The sequence below is a fragment of the Leucoraja erinacea genome, chromosome 2 (genome assembly GCF_028641065.1).
Source record: "Leucoraja erinacea ecotype New England chromosome 2, Leri_hhj_1, whole genome shotgun sequence".
Taxonomy (NCBI): Eukaryota; Metazoa; Chordata; class Chondrichthyes; order Rajiformes; family Rajidae; genus Leucoraja; species Leucoraja erinaceus.
This window is the reverse complement of record NC_073378.1, coordinates 85,742,614-85,767,106: the sequence shown is the minus strand read 5'-3', so window position 1 is coordinate 85,767,106 and position 24,493 is coordinate 85,742,614. Positions and strand designations below refer to the sequence as shown.

At 39.9% G+C, this 24,493-nt stretch overlaps 1 protein-coding gene across 1 annotated transcript in view; it reads left to right on the top strand.

Annotated features, from left to right (window-relative positions):
* Nucleotides 1-24,493, top strand: part of LOC129712031 (secernin-1-like) — a 49,514-nt gene that overhangs the window by 22,684 nt on the left and 2,337 nt on the right. The window contains exons 3-8 of the mRNA XM_055660172.1: nt 7,751-7,932; nt 14,008-14,210; nt 14,722-14,919; nt 15,945-16,101; nt 18,021-18,198; nt 23,274-23,433. Coding sequence (XP_055516147.1) covers nt 7,751-7,932; nt 14,008-14,210; nt 14,722-14,919; nt 15,945-16,101; nt 18,021-18,198; nt 23,274-23,432 — 1,077 coding nt within the window. The 3' untranslated portion in view covers nt 23,433. The remainder of the gene's footprint in view (nt 1-7,750; nt 7,933-14,007; nt 14,211-14,721; nt 14,920-15,944; nt 16,102-18,020; nt 18,199-23,273; nt 23,434-24,493) is intronic.

Here is a 24,493-nt window from a genome sequence, read left to right as displayed (position 1 = left end):
TGGGCGTGGAGGGCACGTAATCCCTCGATGTAACTCCTCATAAAATAAAGATCTAACTTCAAACTGGTAAATTCTCGTTTAATCTTACTATTTTACTTCAGTCACGTGAGTGACTACGTGAAGATTTTAAAGCTCTGTGATTTCATGCCGTGGAACAAATCCATGCTTCACTCACTGCCAAAGTCATCCAAGGGTGGAAGTATGTTATCGTATTGAGACATGAATCAAAATTTGAAACAATAACGATTTATTTTAAAAAAGAAAATAATGCTCCCTCGGGCTAAATTATATTGCAGAACTTAAAATACTTTCTGCAAACACCGCAGGTTTGGCGATCGGCTTATTATAAAGGAGTTGGAAGGTCTTCTCCCTAGACCAACCTGCTGTCGCCAGGATATGGTCCATTGGCACCTCCATGTTTCTAGCCACTGATGTTGCTGCTGCCCTGGGGAATGAGATTAAAAAATGTCAGTATCCACCGCAGCAGCTCCCAGAACCTGTCTGAGCCATCTAGAGATGGTCTGTGCTGACACCCGGCCATGAGGCTGTTTAAAGCTGACCAATAGCGCCAATTTGTTTCCTCTTAAGGTTTTTGTAGTCTTAAGGTATAGCAGTAGGTGTGTCATAACACACAGACGGGTGTCAGATGGGTATGCCCGGAATTCCAAATTCAGTCCTGATGTTCCTGGTCTACTTTGTTTGACCAACTCCGGAAGGTTATCTTGTCTGTTTATACCTTCATATTTTCCAGTCTTAGTTTGTGTAGGGACTGAACCCTTTGAGCTGAGACCAATGCCATCAGCATTACTGTTTTTAATGTGAGGTGTTCCAGGGACAGGGACATTGCTGGTGACCAACCCCTTAGCAATGTGAGTACAACACTAACGTCCCAGATCTGGTAGTACTTCGGCCTGGGAGGGTTGGTGATGTAAATACCCCTCATGAGTTTGGCAACTAGGGTGGGATCCCATGGAATGTTGTCCTGGTGCCTGCCACAAGTTTGCTGACAGAGCACTCCTAGCACTATTAATAGCGCTGTAGCTCAATCCTTCATCAAAATGAAGGCTGGATAGGAATTCCAGGACATTGGTGACTGTAGCTGTATTGTATGCTACACCAGTCCTTGAGCAGTACAATTCCCATTTCCTAATGCTGGAGAGGTACTGCTTCTTAGTTGACTCTCGATAGGCCGCTGTGATCATGTTCATGGTCCTGTCTGTGAGTCCCAGATCCAGCAAAGGTCTTTTCAGATTCTACAAGCCAACAGATTGATCCTGTCATGTCACGGATGACTCTTGCCCGAAACAGGATGGGCCAAAAGATCTGGTCTTTTAGTGATGGTCATATATGGTTCAGAGACCATGTCGAGGACCACAGGGAACGATGGCTGTGTAGGCCAATCGGGTACTACCAAAATATCTGAAGCCGAGTCCATTTGTATTTTGCGTAGGACCCGACTGATGAGGCAGAAGGGGGAAAAGCATAGAAAACCAATTTTCCCCAATTCAGCGAAAAAGCGTCCATCGCTGCTGCACCAGGGTCTGGTTCCCAAGCGACTTATGTTGGCAACTAGTGATTGAGTCTATATGCAAATAGATCGATATCAGGTGTACCATATCGCATAGTAATAGCACATACTTTGTGGTTCAACATCCATTCGGTGTTGTCAGTAAATTTTCGTGACCTGGTGTCTGCCACTGTATTGAGCTTACCTGGCAGGTAAGTTGCTGATAGCCAAATATGTCTGTCGACACACCATTGCCAGATTATATTGGCCAGATTATCACACAATATCGATTTTATTCCACCCATATGATTAATATATGCCACCACCATGGTATTATCACTTTGTAGGCGGACATGCAGATGGTGCATAGTTGAACAGTAAGCTTTTAGCCCATAAAACGCACCCATCATTTCTAAATAATTTATATCTAGTGTTTGTAGTAGTGATGATTCTTGTATGTTCCATCTACCACCAGTACTGGACATAGTGTTAGTTGCTCCCCAGCCATGAGCGCTGGCATTCGTTTGTATTGTGAATGATGGGTTACAGATAACGATGGGGCTGGAACTATGCTAAATATATTCCTTCCACCATTGTAACTCCAAAATTGCTTTGGCTGGTAATTGCATAGGTCGATCAAAATGACCTGCATGTTGTTTTAGCGCTTGCACGTTTGCCCTTTGTAAATTCTGGTAATGCAAAGGTCCAAACTGAGTAACTGGAAATGCTGCTACTAATTTCCCAATTACTCTTGCCACCTGTCAAATGGATGGTTGATTAGTAACAATCAATTTGTTGCAGGCTTCCATCAAGTCTGCTGCTTTGTTCTTTGGCAATGTTACACACATGTGGATAGAGTTAATTGTGAATCCCAGATAGTTCATAGTTGTGGATGGTGTCAACTTAGATTTATCTGGATGGATGATAAACTCCAGTGTTTCAAACAGATGTTTGGTAGCTAAAACCGCTGATTTAGCTAATTCCAGGGTTTTCCCCACAATCGATATATCATCAAGATATGCCATAACAATATGTTTTTGTTTCCTTAGTATTGCCAAGGCTGGTTTCAATATCTTGTTAAATAGTCTTGGGGCTGATGTTAACCCATTAGGCAATGCTTTATACTGCCATTGTTGCTGCATCCAATTAAATTTTAGGTATCGACGATGATCCTTATGTATGGGTACTGAATAGTATGCATCTTTCAGATCGATGCATGCCATGAAGTATCCCTCAGAACCCACTGTTTGGCAGTAACAAAAGTTTCCATTTTGAAATGAATATATTTTACAAATGTATTCAGTCTAGTTAAGTCAATGATGATGCAACATCCACCATCTTTGTTAGTTTTCGTAAAAATGTTGGATACAAATTCCAGAGTCATGTGCCGTCCTCTCGATTACACCTTTAGCATGTAACCTCGCCAGTTCTGCATGTCCTTCCAACTTTTCCTGTTGTGAGAGTACAAACTCCCGGTTAGGTACATGTTGAACTGATGGCATACCTTTTTGGACTAACACAATTTTGTATCCCTGAATACTTTGTAGTATATATTTATCAGTTGTAATAGTCCTCCATGCTTCCAAAAACAAGTGTAACCTTCCCCCTGTTGGTACAGGACCTACACCTTTTATGTTCTGGAAGGAACCTGACCCACCTACCTCCATGGTTACCGGTGGTACGCTCATTTCTTCGGCTTCTGCCTCTTCTGCGGTCGAGGTGCCGGAGTGTGGGATTGGCGCATCTTCCATGAGGCTCGGCCTGGGCCTTGGCCTAAAAAGGACCTTTGTGGTTGCTGCGTGGCCCTCATGCTTTCACCAGCATCCTGGTGTCGATGCCTGTTGGTGGTTGCATAGGGGTGCTGCCGTCTGGGGTATGTGGTCTTGCTCGTTCCTGCGGACACCCTCATGAGACAAACGGCTTTTGACTCGTCATCGAGTTATTTTACTTGTTTAGACAAGTCTCCCCCAAACAGCAGTATCTGCGGTTGTGCTGTAGATGTTTTGCACAACCCTGCAAATTTAGGGTTCAGAGCAGGTTTGATTGCGTTCTTCCTTAAGCAATTTATTTTGTACTGGGTATTACAAAGTAATGCCAGTGTGTCCTGCTGATTGTCCGTCATTTCAGTACCATCAACGGAACGAGCGTATGATGTTATGCCCAAAGTCAGAAGTTTTAGGATCTTCTGAAGTTTGACCTTCTGGGCTCTTATGCCAATCCCGATGTACCCCCAGATTTGACTGTTGACTGCGGGTACATTCAATGAAATGCAGTTTTCAGGAGGCATATATCTCTCCATTGCTTCATTAACTACCTGTTCCTGCAGAGGGTGGAAGGACAGGTAGTCTATGCTGGCCGCCAGTTTGGTCTGCAACGGTTGTCCCGATTGCGGTGATACTGCATACTTGGTGACCACTCCCAGCAGCTCTTGCGGTTCCTGCACCCTCAGCACACTGCCGGTATCTTCAACCATGTTCCCCTCTTCCAGCCCAGCCCTGGCCCCCAATACTCCCCCTGTCGAGGGAGATGCATTGGACAGCGCCGTATACGGTGCTGTTGTGGGTGTGCGAGCACTCCCATAGTGAGCTTGCTCCATCTCCCTGAGCAAGTCATGTTGGAGCATTTGCTCCATCAACCGTTCCATGCGGGATAGACAGTCACCTCCACTGCTCTCGGGCAGCACGTCCTCCTGGCCGGACTCGTCCGAGTCTATCGGCCGGACCGACTTCTGCTTTGCCTTGCCTCCAACCCGCTGCGCTGGTTTGGGTTGTGCAGCTCGCGGCGCTGGCCTCGGCTGAGCAGGATTGATGTCGGTGACTGTGAATGCAGTCCAGGTGCTGCTGGTCGCCCCCCACTGCCGGAACTTTCACGGTTCGCCGCAGTCACACGGGACGCTACCCTCTTTGTCTTCTTCCCCTTGTCCATTGTTGCTGTAACACAAATGACAACAAGGGCAAGAAAAAACGACCTCAGAGTGAGAGACTTACCTGTACGTCCCGTTTTTAAATGTTGCCGCGGGAGAGCTCTTCCCCCGCCCGTCGCTGTGCAATGTGTGAGACGATATGTTGCGCATGCGTGCTGGCAGGGTCTTCACGTGACTCCGAAGTAAAATTAGAAAATTATTTGGAATAAGATATCATTTTTTTGGAATGACAGCAGAGCTCAGACCCAGGCTGGGCTCTTAATTTGAATTAGTAGTTAACCAGATAACATTCTCGATGGTGATCACTGACCATTTGAGTCTCGTGTGCTGTCAGGTAGTACTAACCAAGTAGGGTAACTGTATATTCAGCAATAATTATTAAAATAATATTTAGGATAAAACAATGTTATCATTGTGAAGGGAGATATATGGAGTGACAACAAAATCTAAAAACAAATTGAATTCAGAATATTAAACTATACTTGGGCTATTCATTCAACATAGTTTTCAAGTATTGCTACATGATTAGGTGTAAAGGATATCGCTTCTGACATCATGATTGCACTTGACGGGATGTGGCATAAAAAATCCTGGTGACATTTATATCATTGGGCATCAAGGAGAAAATTCCTTCATGTCTTTGCTAAGCATACCTGATCCTTGGAGGTCTATGGTTCCAATCGTGGGACATCGCTGAACGATAAACCTTGGAGGGGAAATGTGGTAATATTTAATGTGGTACCTAAACATTTTCTTCAGCTATTTCACCCCAAACTCGCTTCTGTCATAAGATCAGAAATGCAATTGTCTAATTGCTTGTTCATGTCTGATTGTTTGTTCATGTCTGTGCAATGTTTAATTTGGAATTGCTCAGAAAATTGAAGAAGGTCAAGCGGCCAGCACTGGGACTGAGTTTGAGAGCAGTCCAAGGAATCAGCAGAAAGGGGTGGGAAATGGGAAGATGTGACCAGTGGTGGATTGCTTCAATGGGAAATGTTGCCTATTCATTTCCATAGACACTGCCTAACCGTCTGAGTTACAGCTTGTTTTTTTGTGAAAAAAACTGGATGGTTACAGAGTTATAGAGATAGGTTGAATAAGTTAGGTCTTTATTCTCTGGAGCGCAGAAGGTTAAGGGGGGACTTGATAGAGGTCTTTAAAATGATGAGAGGGATAGACAGAGTTGATGTGGACAAGCTTTTCCCTTTGAGAATAGTGAAGATTCAAACAAGAGGACATGACTTCAGAATTAAGGGACAGAAGTTTAGGGGTAATATGAGGGGGAACTTCTTTACTCAGAGAGTGGTAGCGGTGTGGAATGAGCTTCCAGTGGAAGTGCTGGAGGCAGGTTCGTTGGTATCATTTAAAAATAAATTGGATAGGCATATGGATGAGGTGGGACTAAGGGAAAAAAGTTGTTCGGCACGGACTTGTAGGGCCAAGATAGCCTGTTTCCGTGCTGTGATTGTTATATGGTTATATGGTTGAAATTCCTGATTTGATTGTTAAAATTCTGAAGCTTTGGAACGAAGTGGCCACTGAGAGAGTTTTTATTGTTCAGACAATTAGGTGGTTACTTTTAAAGCAAAATCAATGTTACCTTTGAAATGTTTATAGTTTTGAAACACTTTAAATATATTTCAATATGTATGAGGTATAATGTTCCTTTCAGTAAAAAGTAATTAAACTCTAAGGATACATTCAAAATCATCACATTGATTTGCTTCATTTGCTGAATAAAGTTTAGCAAATATTTTTGTATTGTGCAATAGATTTGAGATATTCCTTTGATTTTAATTTAGGAAGTTGTTGCAACAGTAGTACATTGTGAGTATTTAAAACCAAAAATAAATGACATGTTTTAAATATGCAGAAATGCTGATTGCTTGTGTGTTTATTGAACCATAAAGTTATACAGCATGAAAAGAGGCTGATTTAGCATGTGCCAGCTTTTTTGGTAGAATTATTCAAGTCCTAATCCCCTTATCTTCCCCGCAATCTTCAACCTTTCTTTTCCCTTAAATTACTTATCCAATCCAATTAACTTACTTGCGAATTTGCTTCTACCACCCTTCCCGGTATTACATTCTAGATAACATTAATTCATCTTGCCAGTAATTTATTTTTGCTTGTCCATTAACTTTATTTTGGCCAATACCCTGTTGTTATCATTTACTTACATTTTTAACTATCACATTCTCCCTTTTCTGCTTTAATAATTCTTTATTATTTATCTAATTTTTTACAGATAGGTGAAGATTTTCAACTCTGTTACATTCTGCTAAATTTTGACTTGCTTTTTAAATTGTTTTGCTCAGGATTAAGTTGGCCGAGGCCCAATTAATGCTTTTTTAAAATGTTTAGTGTAACTCAATTGGTATTGAACTCTTTGACAAATAATATATCTGCAGATTTTGTCTTTTTTGTAAACTGCCTGCTCATTCTACCCTGCACCCATTGAGCATTTATGTGCATGTGTGCACTTCCAGTCTCTTTATTTTTGTTTGCACTTTAAAGTTGTATCATACTGTTTGTTTTATCTCATCATTATACAAAAATGCATGACTTAACACTTCTGTTATTTGTCTGGCCATTTTACCAGTCTGAATCTTCCTTGCCAATAATGAACCCACATTGTCATGCTTTCTTTAATACAATGACTTTAATTTTACTCAGCAGCTTACTTGAGAGTCAGTGCCCTACAGCAGAGAAACAGGTCCTTTAACATGCCCATGTTAACTTTCAATACCTATCTACACTGACCCCATTTATCAGCACTTCATAGTCTTCTATGCCCCGGTGATTCAAGTACTTTTAAATGTTGTGAAAGTGCCTGTTTCCACCTTTTACAATCATATGTTAACTTGTCGAATCACTTTTGAAACTCTGTACTATGCTTCAACAGTGTCTATTACTTCATCAGAATGCTCATCTTGGTGCAACTGACTTGTCTTTGACAAATTCACACCGATATTCATTAATCTAATACTTTCCTAATGTTGTTTAACTTTGCCTTGAATTGGTGTCTCAAGGGTGTCTCACCTCCAATTTGATGCTGTCTGGGCTGTTTTTGATTTTATCTCCCGATCCACTTTTTTAATTGGGACCTAACATTTACAGTCTTTCAGCCGTATGATATCACTGCCTTGGGATGATGGTAAGATTATGGCTAAATTCTCCATGGGTTGAACGTACTCTCTCCCTAAGCACCCAAACGGGGACAAGAATAATCATTGCTCGTTGATGGTTTAAAGTTAGAAAAATGTGAGGATACTGTGCTCAGCAGTCTTTGTTTAATTTTATTGTTTTTAATTTGGCAGTGCACCTACATTACTATTGATCAAGAAGAGAGGACACATGCAGTAATACTGAGCAAATCATCATGGATGTGGGGAGCAGAAATGGGAGCGAATGAGCATGGAGTCTGCATTGGTAATGGAACCGTGGTGACCAGAGAGCCAGCAGCAGAGGTGGAGGCCCTACTTGGGATGGATCTTGTCAGGTAATTAGTAACAATTACATGTACCGCTTTTTTTCATTTCTGAAGTATTGTTCACAAATTATGATGTTTAGAAACATTTTTAGTCATAATATTTATATGAAGATAGTATTCAATGGGAGAAAAATGTGTGCATTACATGTAAAAAATAATGATATTACATTAGGTGTTCACGCCTGTTTTGTGGTCTGTATAAATTGGTGTAATACACTGGGGGGTCTTTGTTGTAGCTAATATTACATAGTATATATGACAGACAATTTGATTCAACCAGTCCACATTGGTGTTTATGTTCCATTGAAATCTCTTTTCAGTTTTTCATATCTAACTCCTCTCAGTGTAACCCTCTATTCCTTTCTTGTGCTTGTCTAGCCTCCCATTAAATGCATCAATATTACCCACCTCATCTACTCGATGTAGTAGAGAGCCCCCACATTCTTCGCTCATGGAATTACTGTGAACGCACCAACCACCAAACGCCCATTTATACTAATCCTACTTTTTTCTCCTCATTTCCGCATCAACTGCCATCAGATTATTCCACTCGTCTATTCTAGGGGCAATTTACAGGGGCTTTATAACCTACCAACTCCACATCTTTACGTGGTTGAAGGAAACCAGAGCATCTGAAGGAATCCCACATTATCGCAGGAAGACTGCAACTCCCACGGCACGAGAGATCAAGATTGAACCCGGGTCAGAGAAGCCCCGAGGCAGCAGCTGTACCATATGCACCAATCTTCTGGCATTCTTTGGATAAGGAAGTTGATTTCGAATTCCCTATTGAATGTTTTGGTGACTATCTAATTTTGGTGATCCACAATTATGCTTTTTCCCCACAAGGGAAATCATTCTTCCTGAACCAAACTTATCATAACTCTTAATAAATCTATAAATTATGATAAATTATGAAATACAATTGCATGAATAGAATGCAACATATTTGCTATAATACTGAAGGATGTTTCTCTCAAATTTTACTTTTTATTTATTTTTTTTGTAACATTTTATAAACTGATAAGTGAATCGGGGGAAAAAAAAGTAAAAAGGAAAGAATGAAAAGAAAGAAGAAAAATACAAAAAAGAGAGAAGAAAAGTCCCCTGAACTGCTGAAGAAGTGAGAGACAAAAAAAAAAGACAGAGATATAAGCAATGGTTTTTAATTTGCGTTCGACCATTCTATTGTTGAAGAAATTAAGTGAAAGGAGACCATGTTTTGGAGAATTGGTCTGATTTATCAGCCACAACAAGCCTTCTTTTTTCGAAATGTAGTGTCTCGGTCATTTCTGTGATCCACATCTTCACTGCGGGAACAAATCGTCTTCCCATGCTCGCAGAAGGTGGGGTATCAATATTTAAGAGAGTATTATAAATGTAAGATATCAACTTACTTGTATCGGCATGTCTATTCAAACAACCGTCTAATATATCTGGACCCATAAAAGGACAATCTTGTGTGTATGTTTTCACATAATCTCAGATTTGAAAGTATCTAAAAAGATTGTTTGCGTTCAAGTAGTATTTCTCCTGTAGTTCTTGAAAAGAAGCGAGAGTTCCCTTCTTATAGAGGTCTCCCACAATATTAAGGTTTTTCCATTGAACAAACACCGTATCTAAAGTAGACGGTTTAAACGAGGGATTGTTTGCAATAGGCAGAAAGAGAGACAAGTTTTTCAGCTTAAGACTTAATTTCAACTGTTTCCACATACGTAGAGTGCTGTGTATTATCGGATTTTGCTCATACAATGACATTCAAATGTATGGGAGATAGGAGAATCGAGCCTATATTAAAAGGCAAAGAATCTTCCCTCTCCATTTTTAACCAAATTACATTTTGACAACTAATACATGGAGGTGTAAATCTGCATATTTTTGTATAATACATAATTATATTGAAGAATTCATACAAGCATGTAAAATAAAATTTTATAATAAACTTTATTTCGGACTCAAGGTCCAGACAAGAGACAACATTACATAATTTACATTGCATATAAAAACATCATAAAATACATATAATATCTTAGTATATCACTTGTAAAAGCATCATAAATTAGCTGTTTAAAAAAACCCACAATACATGATTTGAAATCCAGAATAAAAAGAGAAATCAGTGTGCAACAACGAGACAGCGATACCAGTGTCTCCCAAACTGGGATTCGTAGCGTATAGCATGTTTGACAAGGCCACGATAATTACATTTTTAGTCATTCATCCTACAAATTAATTTATACATGTGATTTCTTAGGATAGCTTCTTAAGTACTGACTCCTGCAGCCACGAACATGTTACTAGCACTACACCATCTAGGTTTCTTTAGCAGTGTTCTCATGGCATCATTATGGTCACTTTTAGTCTTTGCAAACTTGTCTTCCCATAGTTCGACAACAGGTGCGCAGTATAGAGTGGTGTGCAATATGCTCTAAACAGCGACATCTTCACCACATATGTACATGCATCAAACTTGCATAGAAAATATGTGCAGGAGTATGCCATTCGGCCCTTCGAGCATGCACCGCCATTCAATATGATCATGACTGATCATCCAAAGAGAATTACGCAAGAGAATATTTGCCTGTACATACAGCATACATCGTTGCCTATAAATATCCTCATAATTTGTCATTTGTTCTGTAATAAAATGCCCAAGATATTTTACCTTATTACAGACACTAAGATTATTGTCAGACAATTTAAAATCAGGAAATGTGAGACATTTATCCTCTTTGATTCCACAGCTCAAAACAGCACTCTTACAAGCATTATATTTAATATCATGTTCCACACCATACACGGAACATATATAAAGGAGCTGCTGGAGACCAGCGCTAGATGGACTAAAAACCACAATATCATCTGCATACATAATATGGTTCACTAAAATATTACCAATCATGCACCCAGTATTACAGGCTTTCAATTGTTTGGACAGATCATCATATAAAGATTAAAAAGTACTGGGGACAAAATTCCCCCATTGCTAACCCCAAATGGGGCTGAGGCCCTATTGCCCCATTTTATTTGCATAGTCTTGTGGGCATACCAGTAAGCCAGAATTCTCACAATTCTCACCCCTCTTTGACAAATTTTAATAAACAGCTGTGATTAACACGATCAAAGGCTTTGGAAGCATCAATAAAGCACATAAGGATCAAAGAGTTTATGCCTCTATATTTGTTTACAATCTCCTTTAGGGTATATATGCACGTCAGTGCCATGTTTAGCTTTAAAACCAAACTGGTTATATGTGGAGTTAACAACCCTATTTACTCTATCCAGAAAAACTCTTTCTAAGACTTTTGAGAATATTCTGGCTAAAGCTATGGGCCTCTAATTATTTAGGCTGCCTACTTTACCAGCTTTGTCCTTAATGACCGGCACTAGCAGAACAGACGACATTGAGGCTGGTAACAAGCCATGAATCATAAAGTCAGTAAAACAAATAGCAACAAGAGGAGCTATCCTCATGCTCGCATACTTAAGATGTTCAGCAGAAATATGATCCAAGCCACTTGCTTTGTTGTTGGACAGCTTGTTCATGGCATGATACACCTCATAATCACCATTGAGTCAATACCCACAATATTGTCCACCCTATACAAATCACCTTGGACACAGATGAATAAAGTACTATAATGTTGTCGACATAACTCTGCAGTATTAGCTGTTCCGGAGATTCCATCTACAGTGCATGGTAGTGATGTTCTGCAACTGTTAAGAGCTCTCGCTTCTTTCCAAAAATCAGTAGCATTGTTACTTAGCAGCTTATTAGCCATGGAATCAGCCCTCATAGCTTGCTCATTTTTACAGATGAAGCGAACAGCATACTTATATCTTGCATTAGTGAGCTTCTTGTACGCAAACACAGGCCCCTGTCTGGGTCTATCTGCCATAGCTGATGATTTAGTGCCTTTATGGGCTTCAGCATGATACTCTTATTTTTATACTTGCAGTAGGGCTTACTGCCTACATATAAAGCGCTTACTATAAAATTATACATAGAGCAGATATCTGAACTCAAAAACTGGAGAAGGCATTAAAATTGTGCCATGACATAGAAACATATATTTGTAATTTACACATCCCTCTACGTGGGGTCAGGTCTGCTTTGCAGAACAAGTACATCTAAATTCTGATGCTGGACTGCAATTGCACTCTGGTATTTTCTGCAGTGTTTTGTGATGGATGTGTCCCTGCACAGGATGGTGGGTCAAATCAGTCATCCATCCTGGTTGTTTTTTCCTGGTCCCACTTATTGTCGTCCTGAAGGAGTGTTTGAGCTCGACAACTGGCAATAGTTGGCATTGCATGAAGTGGAGCAGGGAGACAACTCCTATCATGAGACTGCATCTCTGAAATGCCCTGATGGCCATTTGACCATCATTCTGTCTGAAATCTCTTTGATTATCAGAAACATAATTTTTAAAAAAGTTTTCAAGAGTTTACAAACTATCAAAAACAAAAATTATTACAAATAATTTACTTGCGCATCTTAAAGTAGTAGGAAATAATTTAACAAATAATGGTAGAGGAGAACGAACAAACCATTTCCTTCATTTAGCTTTTCAACTATAGGGCAACACGGTGACGCAGTGGTAGATTTGTTGCCTTGCAGCGCCGGAGACCCGGGTACGATCCTGACTACGGGTGCTGTCAGTACAGATTTTGTACTTTCTCCCCGTGACCACATGGGTTTTCTCCGAAATCCTCGGTTTCCTCCCACACTCCAAAGATGTACAAGTATGTAGGTAAATTGGCTTGGTATGGGTTTAAATTGCTCCTAGTGTCTAGGATAGTGTTAATGTGTGGGGATCGCTGGTCGATGCAGACTCAGTGGGCCAATGGGCCTGTTTCCACGCAGTATCTCAAAACTAACCTAAACTGTGAACCCATTCAAGGGATTATTATTGTGCTTCACACATGGCGCTGATTACTTTGTGGGTGAGGTTATTACTGCGGCATCTGCTCTCCATAGTGCAATGACAATTGAACTGATGTTGGAGTGGAGCTAAACCACCAGGGAAGCTTTGCCTCAAATGCTCAATATAACAGTTGCCAAAAGGTAAGTATGTTTTGGCCCCTTATGTTGCTGCACCTTGCTCTTTGGTCAAAAATTACCAATCTGTTACCTTTAGGAGAATATAACACTATATCCAACCATTATTAAATAGGTGTATAGAGTCTTAATAAAATAATATGTGAGTTAATAAATATAGCCTATTTGATTATAGGACTGGCAGAGCACACTATTTGTTTATTTTCAGTTTTGTAAACCTGTTTCTTGACTTAATTTGTGTGGCATAAATGAGGAAAAATATTTTCAAAGGTGTGCAAGAATTTTTTCTAACTTTCAATTATCTCTTCAAAATTGTACTCGCTGTTTGCTTGTTTTGGCCGATGGCTCTTAAATAGTGTTTGTATTTCTGTGTAACTCAATATCTTTACTGTATTTGTATGAAACAAATACCATATGTCGTATCGGGTTTAATTAATCATATTTAAGGCTTAAATGGAATGGTTGAGCAGCAAAGATTATCCTTCTCTCAAAGGTTAAAAGCCCATATTAAATGAATACAACTGGATTGATGGCCCAAATTACTTTGTACAATATTGGCAATATTGCCATCCCTAACCAGTCTTTATAGTCTGAAGATTAATGGATAATAGAAAATACCATCCTGCAAGTAGTCTATACAGTAATGCTACAGATAATGTATTGTTGTAACTGCTACTGCTTACCAACTATCACTGTACTTCCTCTTTTTAATTTCAAAATATACTTCCTAAAAATGTATACACATGAAATAGAATGCAACCAGTTATATGTCTCTCTGTATATTCATTGTGCCATCAAATCAGGGCCATCAAATTATTTTTACAATGCCTAAATGCCACTCCTGTTTCCTCTGCAAACAAAATAGGCAGAAAGCGTATGGTTACATACAGCAATGTGACAGTGACTAAAAAAAAAGCTCTTTAAGGTACAATGAAACCGTTATTGCAACAGTTGCAAATATTAGTTAGAGCATCCCACATCTGACAGTTCTTTCTCTGTTATATCTGGATTGTTTTCCTCAGACTTGGCTTAGAGAGAGGGACCACGGCAAAAGAGACCGTAGATGTCATAGTGTCCCTTCTAGGAGAGTATGGACAAGGTGGAAACTATTTTAAAGATGGGGAGATGGTTCATCTATTCCACAGTACTTTTCTGATTGTGGACAGAACAGAAGTCTGGGTCTTGGAAACGGTTGGCAAATATTGGGCTGCTGAGAAAATCACAGGTGGGTAAATTGCATTTGGGTTAATTCCCAAAATAATGTAAAAACCATTGTGATTTCAAGATGCTCATTGTCCACACACTTTGGTTGCTGAATACTGAGCAGAATAAAACAAATATCATATTGGGTCGTGACTATGGAAAAAAATGAATGGTTATGAATGGGGTAGACATAATGTGAAAGGAAAATCTTTGATTTGTTAAGCAAAAATAAAGTAGTGGTGGGATTAATTGAATTGTTCCTTTTTTAAAGCAGTAGACATAGATAAAATAAATTGAATAACCTACTTTATATTACAGCACCCTGGAGAAGAAGGGATAACTATAGGTTGAGATTGTGCCATAGTTGTTAATAGTAGTTTAAAATTTAAGTTGACATATATAATGTATTTCTAGCAGGCTTGAATGAAGACTAAAATATAAATCTGATTAATTAGTGTTTTAAAATTCATGTTCTTATAAGATCCAGTTAGAATATATATTTTTAATTTATCAATAAATTGTTTTGTTCATAGAGGGCATGAGGAGCATTTGTAACCAATTATCTATAACAACCAACATTGATGCAGAGCATCCGGACCTTAGAGGTTATGCCCAAAGTAAAGGCTGGTGGAACGGAGAGGACAAATTCAACTTTAGTGCAGTGTTTTCACCACCAGATGAAACTTTGGATCATCATTGTCATGGGAAAGACATTCTGTGTGAACAATCGGGTGAGTGAGTGCTTGTATCAGGTCTTCTGGATTAGGGATTGTTTCTTTAATTTGGCAGAGTTTATATTTGTGGAATAACAAAGACTTTGAGAACAACCGTCATTCTTCAACCTATATTATTATCTTCATGGTATGTTGAGTGCTGTAACTTCAGGATGGCTATTGACACCATTAGTATTCTGTCTTATCAATTGGTATAGCCAGTCATATCAATAACAACATTAAGATATCAAAGGGATATAAATAGTTCGTTGTTAAGCATGTCAGGCAAAGATTTAAACACTTATCAACATCTTTAAAAGGCTCATAAAATAACTAAACTTTTAATAAGTAGTACTTTACCTAATATCTTCCTCCCTCGCAGTCATTATTTTCCTCTCCAATTGAATGACTGCTCCACTCCACAAGCAGTCTGGCACTCAAGGGTTGTTACGAAATCACCGGCAAAGAGCAACCAGCAATTTTGAGACTTCCATTATTGCGTGGGGATTTCAAGCGTGGTGCCAGTTATAAGGTGACATGCCAGTAGTTTGGATTAACATTTGGGCCAATGCCTCATTCCTAACCTTAGTGTTCCAGCATATAAACAATCAGATAGCAACAGTGGGATAATTTATTTTAAAAGCAGAGATACTCAAGATCAGAGATACTCAAGATTAGAATTGGAGGAGCACAAAAATCTCTAATAGCTGTAAAGCTCAAGGAGTTTGTGGAAATAAGAGCAACACTCTGGAGAATTTGGGGGGAAAAAGGTGCAGTTTGAAATTTGCATTAGGCAAAAGTGATAGGTGAATGCACTTTAGAATAAATTGAGGCAAGTAGGACATAATTTATGATTTCCTTGCTTGGGTAGAATGTGGGACACCAGCCAGACATTTTGAAGAAAGCAAGGTATCGAATGAATGCTTTGGCAGCAGCTCAGCTGAGGCTGGGAGTTTTAGAACAAATCAATGTAGTATTTGTAGTCTTACATGTTTCTTGAATTGTTGTGGTAAAATTTACTATCTGTTTTAATTATTGCCCAGGAAACATCACCTTACAAACAATGATTGATGTGCTACGTGCCAAGGACAGCATGGATCAGGATTCCTTCCTCATCACAGGAAGCATGGTGTCTGTCATTCCTCAAAGCAGCAACAAACCTTGTATTCATTTCTTCACTGCCACTCCTGACCCTGCAAGGTTTGTCCCACGTTACCCAATCAAATAAAGGACAATGGGCAAATACGTTTATAACATGGGGCCACCAATCTCCTCCCGAGCCACCTCACTCCCCCCTCCATGACTTACAAAATCATTCAATGATAGAAAGTAAATCTAGTTTCCACAATTGTGTTTCTTTTATCTGCTACACAGCTACAATTTTTATGAAGTTCTTTCTACAATTTCTTAGAGGCTTTAAAGGATGATTTGGACCACCTGTTACTGAATTCAAACATAACATGTGTCCCAGAGATCACTGCAGCTAAAGATACATATTGATCAGTCGCTTCAGCTGAGGGCTGTTCAAATTACTGAATTCTTTTAACCTAATGCCCCTGTCCCACTTAGGAAACCTGAAACCTGGAGACTTTGCACCACACCCAAGGTTTCCATGCGGTTCCCGGAGGTTTTTGTCAGTCTCCCTACCTGCTTTCACTACCTGCAACCTCCGGGAACCGCACGGAAACCTTGGGTGGGGCACAAAAGCTCCAGAGGTTTCCGTTCAGGTTTCCTAAGTGGGACGGGCATAAGTTTTACAGATGAATTATCACTTCAATATAAAAAAATAACTGACTGAGGCTTTAATGGTTGTTGATGTGGTCACATATGACAATGGATGTTTCAGAGTGCAATATCAGGAATATTTTAGCTACGTCTCCCAATATTGCCCCTTTTTAATTTTGTATGTTCGGCTGGTTTCAGACTGGTGCCAAATGTACCATTTCACCTTTGGATTGCTAGTGGAGATCAGACATTTTAAAAAGCACAATAGTTCTTCTAAAACTTGAATTTAAATTGAATAACGCTATTCAAATACTACTTTTCTTTTGTTCTTCAACTTGATTCCATCCAGATATCTGGTAAGAAATCTCACATGCACAGCCCACGAAAATAAAAAAAAGAATTTGGCAGATAAACAGTCTTGTAACAAAACACCGGGACTTTTGCAATTGCCGTCTATATTTTTCCCTTCAAAGGCTCTTTTCTCATGCAGATGTTAGGAAAGAATGGTTCATAACAATTAGACTAAATGTATAGGCTAAATCTAACAGAATATTATGCATTTCATAGAGGCAATCAGAATTTATTTAATTTTTCAGATGTTTGAACAAACAAACACCAATGTGTTCTATTTAGGACAAACATACACAAATATAGTTATGGCAAACACTTCAGACTGTCTGGCCACACTTAATTATTTCTCTCCTTACTGGATACCGAACGTGGTCAAGGACATGAATGTTAGTATGCAAATGGTCCTGAATGTAAAGCACAATTTTATTTTGCCACACTGGACCCTCAGCTTGGTTATGACTGTAAAGTCTTGTGTCCGGCATTGACACGTACAAAGCGATTAACAGGAAACCAAATGTATCCATGGCTTGGGTGACCTAATTGCACGGTCACCCACACTAGATTTTAAATATTGTAGTTCAGTCTATGAATTATTACTGGTTGAATATTGTTTGAAATGTAACCACGTCACAACTTAGTAAAGTTGGTGGCATCCAGGAATGCTTCCATAACTAATGGTCACATATATAATTTGGAATACAGTAGGCCAGCAAGGAAAGCCAAAAGCTGATTTGCCCTTTCAGCAGTCTCTGAAGAAACACCCCGAGAATACTGTACACTAGTTATTCAAACTTTGCGTTTGCCAGTGAGTTCTAAGAAATTTGAGAACTTGCATCATTGCTACATTGAATTACCAATGTCCATTACAACGGTAACATGAACTGCCAACTTCTATACTCGGCAATTTGAATGATGAAGGCCAATGTGCTGAAAGCCTTCTTGACCATCACTTTCAAGGAAAGTATTTTCTATAATAGTGTGGTTGTTTAAAATAATTTTTTGCTATTATAATTTTTTTGTAAACTTCAATTTGTTTGTTTTAGGTCCATCTTTAAACCCTTCATCTTTGTAGACAACGTCAAGCCAGTCCTTAAGACACAGTGTCCGAATTTTGGTGATGAAGATCCAGCAAAGCAGCAGCCATGTTTCCAGAGCAGACTGGATGGTAGGCACGAGCTGTATCAGGCACACGAGTGTGCTAGATCAGTCATGGAAAATGAGGTAGGAGACTTTCGCAAGTTTCTGAATCTCACATTTACCTGCAAATTATATTGGCAAGTCGTTAATTAGATTTCACAGTGATTCTTGTGTCACTGTTAAAAGGACAGCAAATGCCATGCATTATTTATACGAAACATTAATTATGCAGCTATAGATGTTGCTTCAAAAAACAGATAAAATGTAGCTTCTAACTCGGTACCAAAATTATATTTTTGATTAAAAATAAAGATCAAAGACTTTTGATTTGAAGTTAACTTACAGGTTCTTAAAATGGATCCAGCTCTCTTTTTGCAGTTGTGTATGAATTGTAGTTAATTGTGAATTGTATTTAATTTAATCCTTTCTCCTTGCTTTATTTTTGCAAAGTCTACCTCATTAATGTTTTATTTAAATGATATAAAGCCATATTTGTGCTATTGCTTCTCCTGATCACCATCTTGCAAGGTTTATGTAAAGATTGAGTGAACTTTGAGTGGGGAGGTTTCTTGTGTTTGATGCCTTGTTTGTGCTGTTAGTTGATGTCCATTCAGATGGTGGTAAGAATTCTGTGTTGCAGTTTTAGAGGTGTGTTCCATTTCAGACTAATGAAAGAAAATTAACCAGAGTCTGCCCACCCATGCTGTCGAGGGATATTAGCTGTGGGTGCATGTCTGTGGATGCTAGTGAGGCTTTGAGATTAGTGATGGAATAAATGCTATAATTGATGCACAGTACTCGCTTTGAGAACTGCATGCAAAATAGTCAACAAATTGAGATGCAAATATGATGCATACCTGGAGAGAAAAAATGAAAAAAATATTTGCCATGTATGTAGTTTCATTGCTCATTTTTGAAGCGTAGTCGTTATTCGAAAAAAGGAAACACAGTAGGCATTCAGTGCACAGCAAGTACCCACAAACAACATTACAATGACAAAATAATTGGTTTTATTAATGTTGGCGGAGGAGAATAATTGTCTGTACTAACTTGCATTTCTAAAAATAGAAAACCACTAGGCAGATGCTTTCTTTGGACTTCAGCGATTCCAGTCATCTCTATGAATAACAGAAAATACTTTGTTTTATAATGCCACATCGTTATATGATGCAGACACCAAACACATAGGCAAATATTGTATGTTACATAATCCAACTTGTAATTGGTGTTAAATTTATTTTCCACAAGGAGAAAAAGTGTCTTTGAACCAACAGTAAATCTTTAGGGCAAACAAAACCACCTTTGTATGTGAATAGTCTTTTGGTGCTCTAACCTAGAATAGTGATGTGTTCAGAAGCTTACGAATGTGGTTCTGTCACCAAGGGAACCGGGCGCAAGTCAAGCCCTTTGACTGAAATCTCAAAGAATCAGTAAATTTCTAGGATGCTCATTATAATGTTTGATAAGTCTGTTTTAAGATGTATGATTATAGCATTCATTACTGTGACTAGGCAATTTAACATGTCAGTGTCTGAGTCATTGTCTTTGGGACTTTGTCTTGCTTGATACAAATTGTTGTGTAAACCTTCTCAAGGAAAATATATTGTACTTCCGGTGGCGCTGGTGCCAGCAGCCTCCACCTACAGCCCGGTATCTTTTTGTTTTTTTGTTTATTTAGTTATGTTAAAGTGTATTTCTTTGTGTTTTTTGGTGTTTTTTATGTGGGGGAAGAGGGCACGGTGCGGGGGATACCGTACTTCAGCCGCTTCCTGGTGAGGACGCGACTATTATTCGAGTCGCGTCCTCGCTCCCCCCCCCCCCCCCCCCCCCACAGCGGCCTACCTGCCTGGATTGCCGCGGCCTTTCCTGCCGGGATCGACCGGAGCTCCAGCAGCGGCGGGACAGTGCTGGAACATCGCGGGGCTGGCGATGCCTTACCGGGGGTCGCCGTCTGGAGCCTGTTGTTGCAGTGCTGGACCTGCTGCCGACATCATGGAGCTGCGGTTTGCAGAGCTCCCAACGCGGGCGGCGCTGACTACAACGCGGGGTCCTGCGACTCTGCCTGGCTCGGCCTGCGGACTCAGGAGCTGCGGACTCCGGCAGCGGGAGGCGGCTGATCTGGAGGTCCGGGCCGCTGAGGAGGAGGATGCTCACCGTCGGGGTTCGGCGTCGGCGTTCCACCAGCCCGGCGTGAGGGCCTGAACATCGGGCCACCCGGGGCGGCGACTGCGGGTGCTCGGAAGGCCCCGACCACGGATGAACACGGAGGGGAGGCTGGCTGGACTATGGTGCCTTCCTCACCTGGGTGCCATTTATGTTATGTTATGTTGTGGACTTTATGTGTTTGTGCTTTTTTTAAATTTTTAATTCAATTTCAATTTTATTTTTAATATGTTTTATTATTTATTAATTATTATTTATTTTTATTATTTTTCTTGTGATTTTTTTTTTTTTTAACGATACTGCCTGTAAGGAAAATTCATTTTGTTGTCTCAAATTGAGACAATGACAATAAATTGAATACAATACAATACAATACAATACAATACTATATGAGTGCCTAGCTAACTGGAAAGTGAATTGGAAGAGTAGAAGAAAATTGTGTTGACAGGGCTAAGAGCACATAAGCAAGTCAGTGGGCAATATTTCAAGGAGAGTTCTGCCGAGAGACATTTTGAGTTCCAGTCTAGTGGAGGAGTGTCGTCTTCACCTGTAGAGTGGAGTGTGGTCTTCTCCGATACAGTGGAGGAGGTGAGGTCTTCTTGACTCGATGCTCCCGGCACAGCTGTGAGTGCAAACAAACCATTGAAGCATGGTAGTCAGGGTGGAGGAGAGGGGCTGCAGGTGCAGCTGGAACAACAGCGATTTTGCCCAGAAATCTTTTATCTCTTGACCACCTGAACCTACAGAAAGTGGTGAACACAGCCAAGTCTATCACCGGCTCATCATTGCTTTATTTCCAATCTATCTTCATTGTAAGGCTGGAAGTTTCGTCAAGGATGTCTTATCAAGCTGGTCATTGTCTTTTCTCTCTTCTACCTTCTGACTTAAGATACAGGAACTTGAAAGCCAGGGCATCCGGAACTTAACAGTTTCTTCTCCAGTGCTGATCAAATATCCTCTTTCACACTCACTTCCCAGAGGTGCTGCCATTAACTTTTACACTTGACTCCACCCCTTTTAGTTATTCTGTTGCTGCACTTCCCTACTCTTATTCACCGTAATTGCACCAAATCTGCTGTTTTACTATTGCCATTGTATTTATTGTTGAATCTATGACCACCACGTATTTACTGTGAGTTAATGCAAACAAGAAATGTCACTGCATCCTGATGTGTTTGGCAGTAAACTAATCTGAATCCAAATCCGAATCTAGCGACTTCAGCTGCTTCTCAGTAAGTTTTGTCCATCTTGCCATAAGTGGAGCTGTTTGCTTCTAGTGACTCCGAGCCTCCCAGTCACCAAGCAAGTCAGGCTCTTCTCTGAAGACCTGAGACCGGGAGGATGGAGCCAGCAATGACGATAGGCGAGGAGCAAGGCTGGTTGGAGTGGGGCCAGATTCTGGCCTAACATGCCTTCCATGTTGGCGGCGGGAGGCGCCCCCAGGGCACAAAGGTGGATGGGCGAGAAACATTTGTCGGTTTGCAGGTCGATCCATGTCCAAGGAAAGCAGTGGTAGATGCCTGCTGGAATTGAGGCTTGCATGGATAGGCCACTGCTCATCTCTGGGTTCCCAAGATAGTGTTATTACTGACTACAAAATGCCAATATGATAGCATAGTGGTTAGGAATGAATTAGCAACCAGAGTTCCAGACCAATATTTCCGGCAGAGGAAGTGAAATCTCACCATAGAAGCTGGGGAATTTAAATTCAGGAAATTAATCTAGAATTTGTAAAAGGCTGGCCTTAACAGCCATAACGACGAAAGCACTTGATTGCTATTAAAACAATTAAGTTCACTAAAGTCCTTCATTAGAAGAATTCTGTTGTTGTTACCTTTTATTAGCCTATAGACATAATTAACTCTGACTCTTAACAGCACCTTCAACCCCCTGGTCTCTATTGTACAGTTGGAAAGCAACATCACCAGGTATGCCTCCATCCCATGAATGATTTTCTTTTTTTAACTGGACCAGCTGTAGATTCCATGACTGCAACAGGTCAGATGCAGGACATTTTGTGATCAGTGACTCACATAGGCTCACAAGGAAAACTCTTTATTTTCTTGGATCAGTACATCTGTAATAAGGCTCATAAAGCACAATGTTATCCAGAATACAGCAATCTGCTTAGAGGCACAGAAGACTGCAAATGCTGGAATCTAAAGAGAAAATAAAACCCTGAAACAATTCAGCAGGTCAAGCCACTGACAAAGGGATGAACATAGTAAATCGCCAGATTGGGACCATATCCCCTGTCCTAAACATCACTCCCTTCCCCACTGTCCACCATAACTACATTGTGTCCAACCATGTTATCCAGTATAGTAACTTCCCCATTGTGCCTTTGACAACATCTCCCAAAGCTGTGACTTGCATCATCTGGAAAAGTAAGGAAGGCAAATGCATGGTATTGTCTAAATTGCACACAAGCTGTGGCAGGAAACATTGTTGGTCCTTGCTCAAAGTACTAACATTTTTTACTCAACAGCACAAGTGTCAATATCTTCACATGGATTGAAGATGGTTCACTGCTGCTTTCACAAGAGTGTTTAGAACTAGAGGTTACAGATGGCCTTCCCAGTCATGGCCACAACCCACCAATAAATGAGATTCAGTGGAAAGCAAGCAGTGTGGGATCAGACAGAGTAACTGTTGGAGAATTCATTGGTGCACACTTGATAGCTAATTTCCGTACTGGAGCATTTTATATTGATAACAGAAACAAGGATTTTTTAACCACTTAGACCAGTTACTGCAAGTGGATAACTATAGTCTAAAATAAGAAAAACATATTATTTTATCCTGTGATTATGTTATTCCAGTTCATTTGTTACTTACTGCTTGCAACTGCAATTTTATTCATTTGGATTGTGAAATAGACCTTTTTCAAACATTGAACGTATGATCAACTTCAGTTCAGTCTATTGACACCAGTTGATACTACTCATAATGGATTCTAAAATATACAACATTTTATAGTTGCTATTTTTTAATAGGGGTCAGGACAAAAGCTTTGGCAAGCCATATTGGGTCTGGAAATACAAGGTCTCAAGGCCATGCAAGATATCTTGAAAAATGATGTGCCTATCAACCCATTGGAAATAGCAGACCTCTTCTATGATTGTGTGGACGCCGAAATCAAATTCTACAAATAATGTAGGTCCAAGCTGCTTTTATTCCATAAAACAGCATTTAGTTATGAAAAACAACTTCAAATATATTGCTTCCAGAGTGACTTTTAAGAGTGAGCTTAGCATATCAAGTACAAAGTAAGTACAAGGATATCAAGTACAAAGTAAGCAATTGATCAGATATGAAATAAGAATTGTAGAGAAGTTCCGTTTGTAAAAGGTATTGAATTATTAAAATATTTTATCAGTGTTTATCAGATAGTTTAATCTCTAATGTGTCCTAAGGGACTTTGAAGTTTATAAAACAACTACATATTCTTAATTTCGTGGAATATTAAGTGAGGACAGTTTTTGAGCATTGTTTCTTCCCAATTTAATTTTCCAATATAAAAAAAAATAATATATTTTGTGTCTTTCTAAACATTTTGTTAATCAGAAAACAATGAAAAAGCTACTTTGTTTTTTCTTCCAGATAGTACAAATAGTTATTTCCAAATAAAATGCCCAACATGTTGCTGTGTATCAGTATTTGCAGAATCCTTAATTTCTTAGAAAGCCTTGTACATTTGTCCATCTGTGATGTGGGGCCTTCTCTGTGGATTGTCAACTTGTCGTGGTGGAGAAGCTTGTGTGGTCCAGAAATCCTGAGAGTGATGCCATCTGGAGCTATGCTCCTGGTAAGGTCACCCATGGCAGTAAGGTCGAGGGGGAGGTCTCTGACAAATAGCAATCCAACCAAGACCTCAATGGTGGAACAGGCGGAGGATGATGGCTGACTTTAGTGGAGCGTCACAACGGCTGGGAAGGCTGATGAAGGCTGCAGCAGAAAAAGGTCACCCTTGGACTCCATGCCACTGGATCCTGACCCAGATCTGTCAAGGACTGTGTGGTGGCTTTCTGTGCACCAGTCTCCCCACGTTAAACAAAGTCATGCACAGGCGTCCTCCATGAGAGGACAGTCATACTCGTTTCCAGTGACCGCCGATGATGATGTGATGTGGGAAAGCTAAATCTGGTCCACATCAAACTGTTCACTCATGAAAACTGAAGTAGTTCTGTCTTTCTGGAGAATAGTAGTTCTGTTG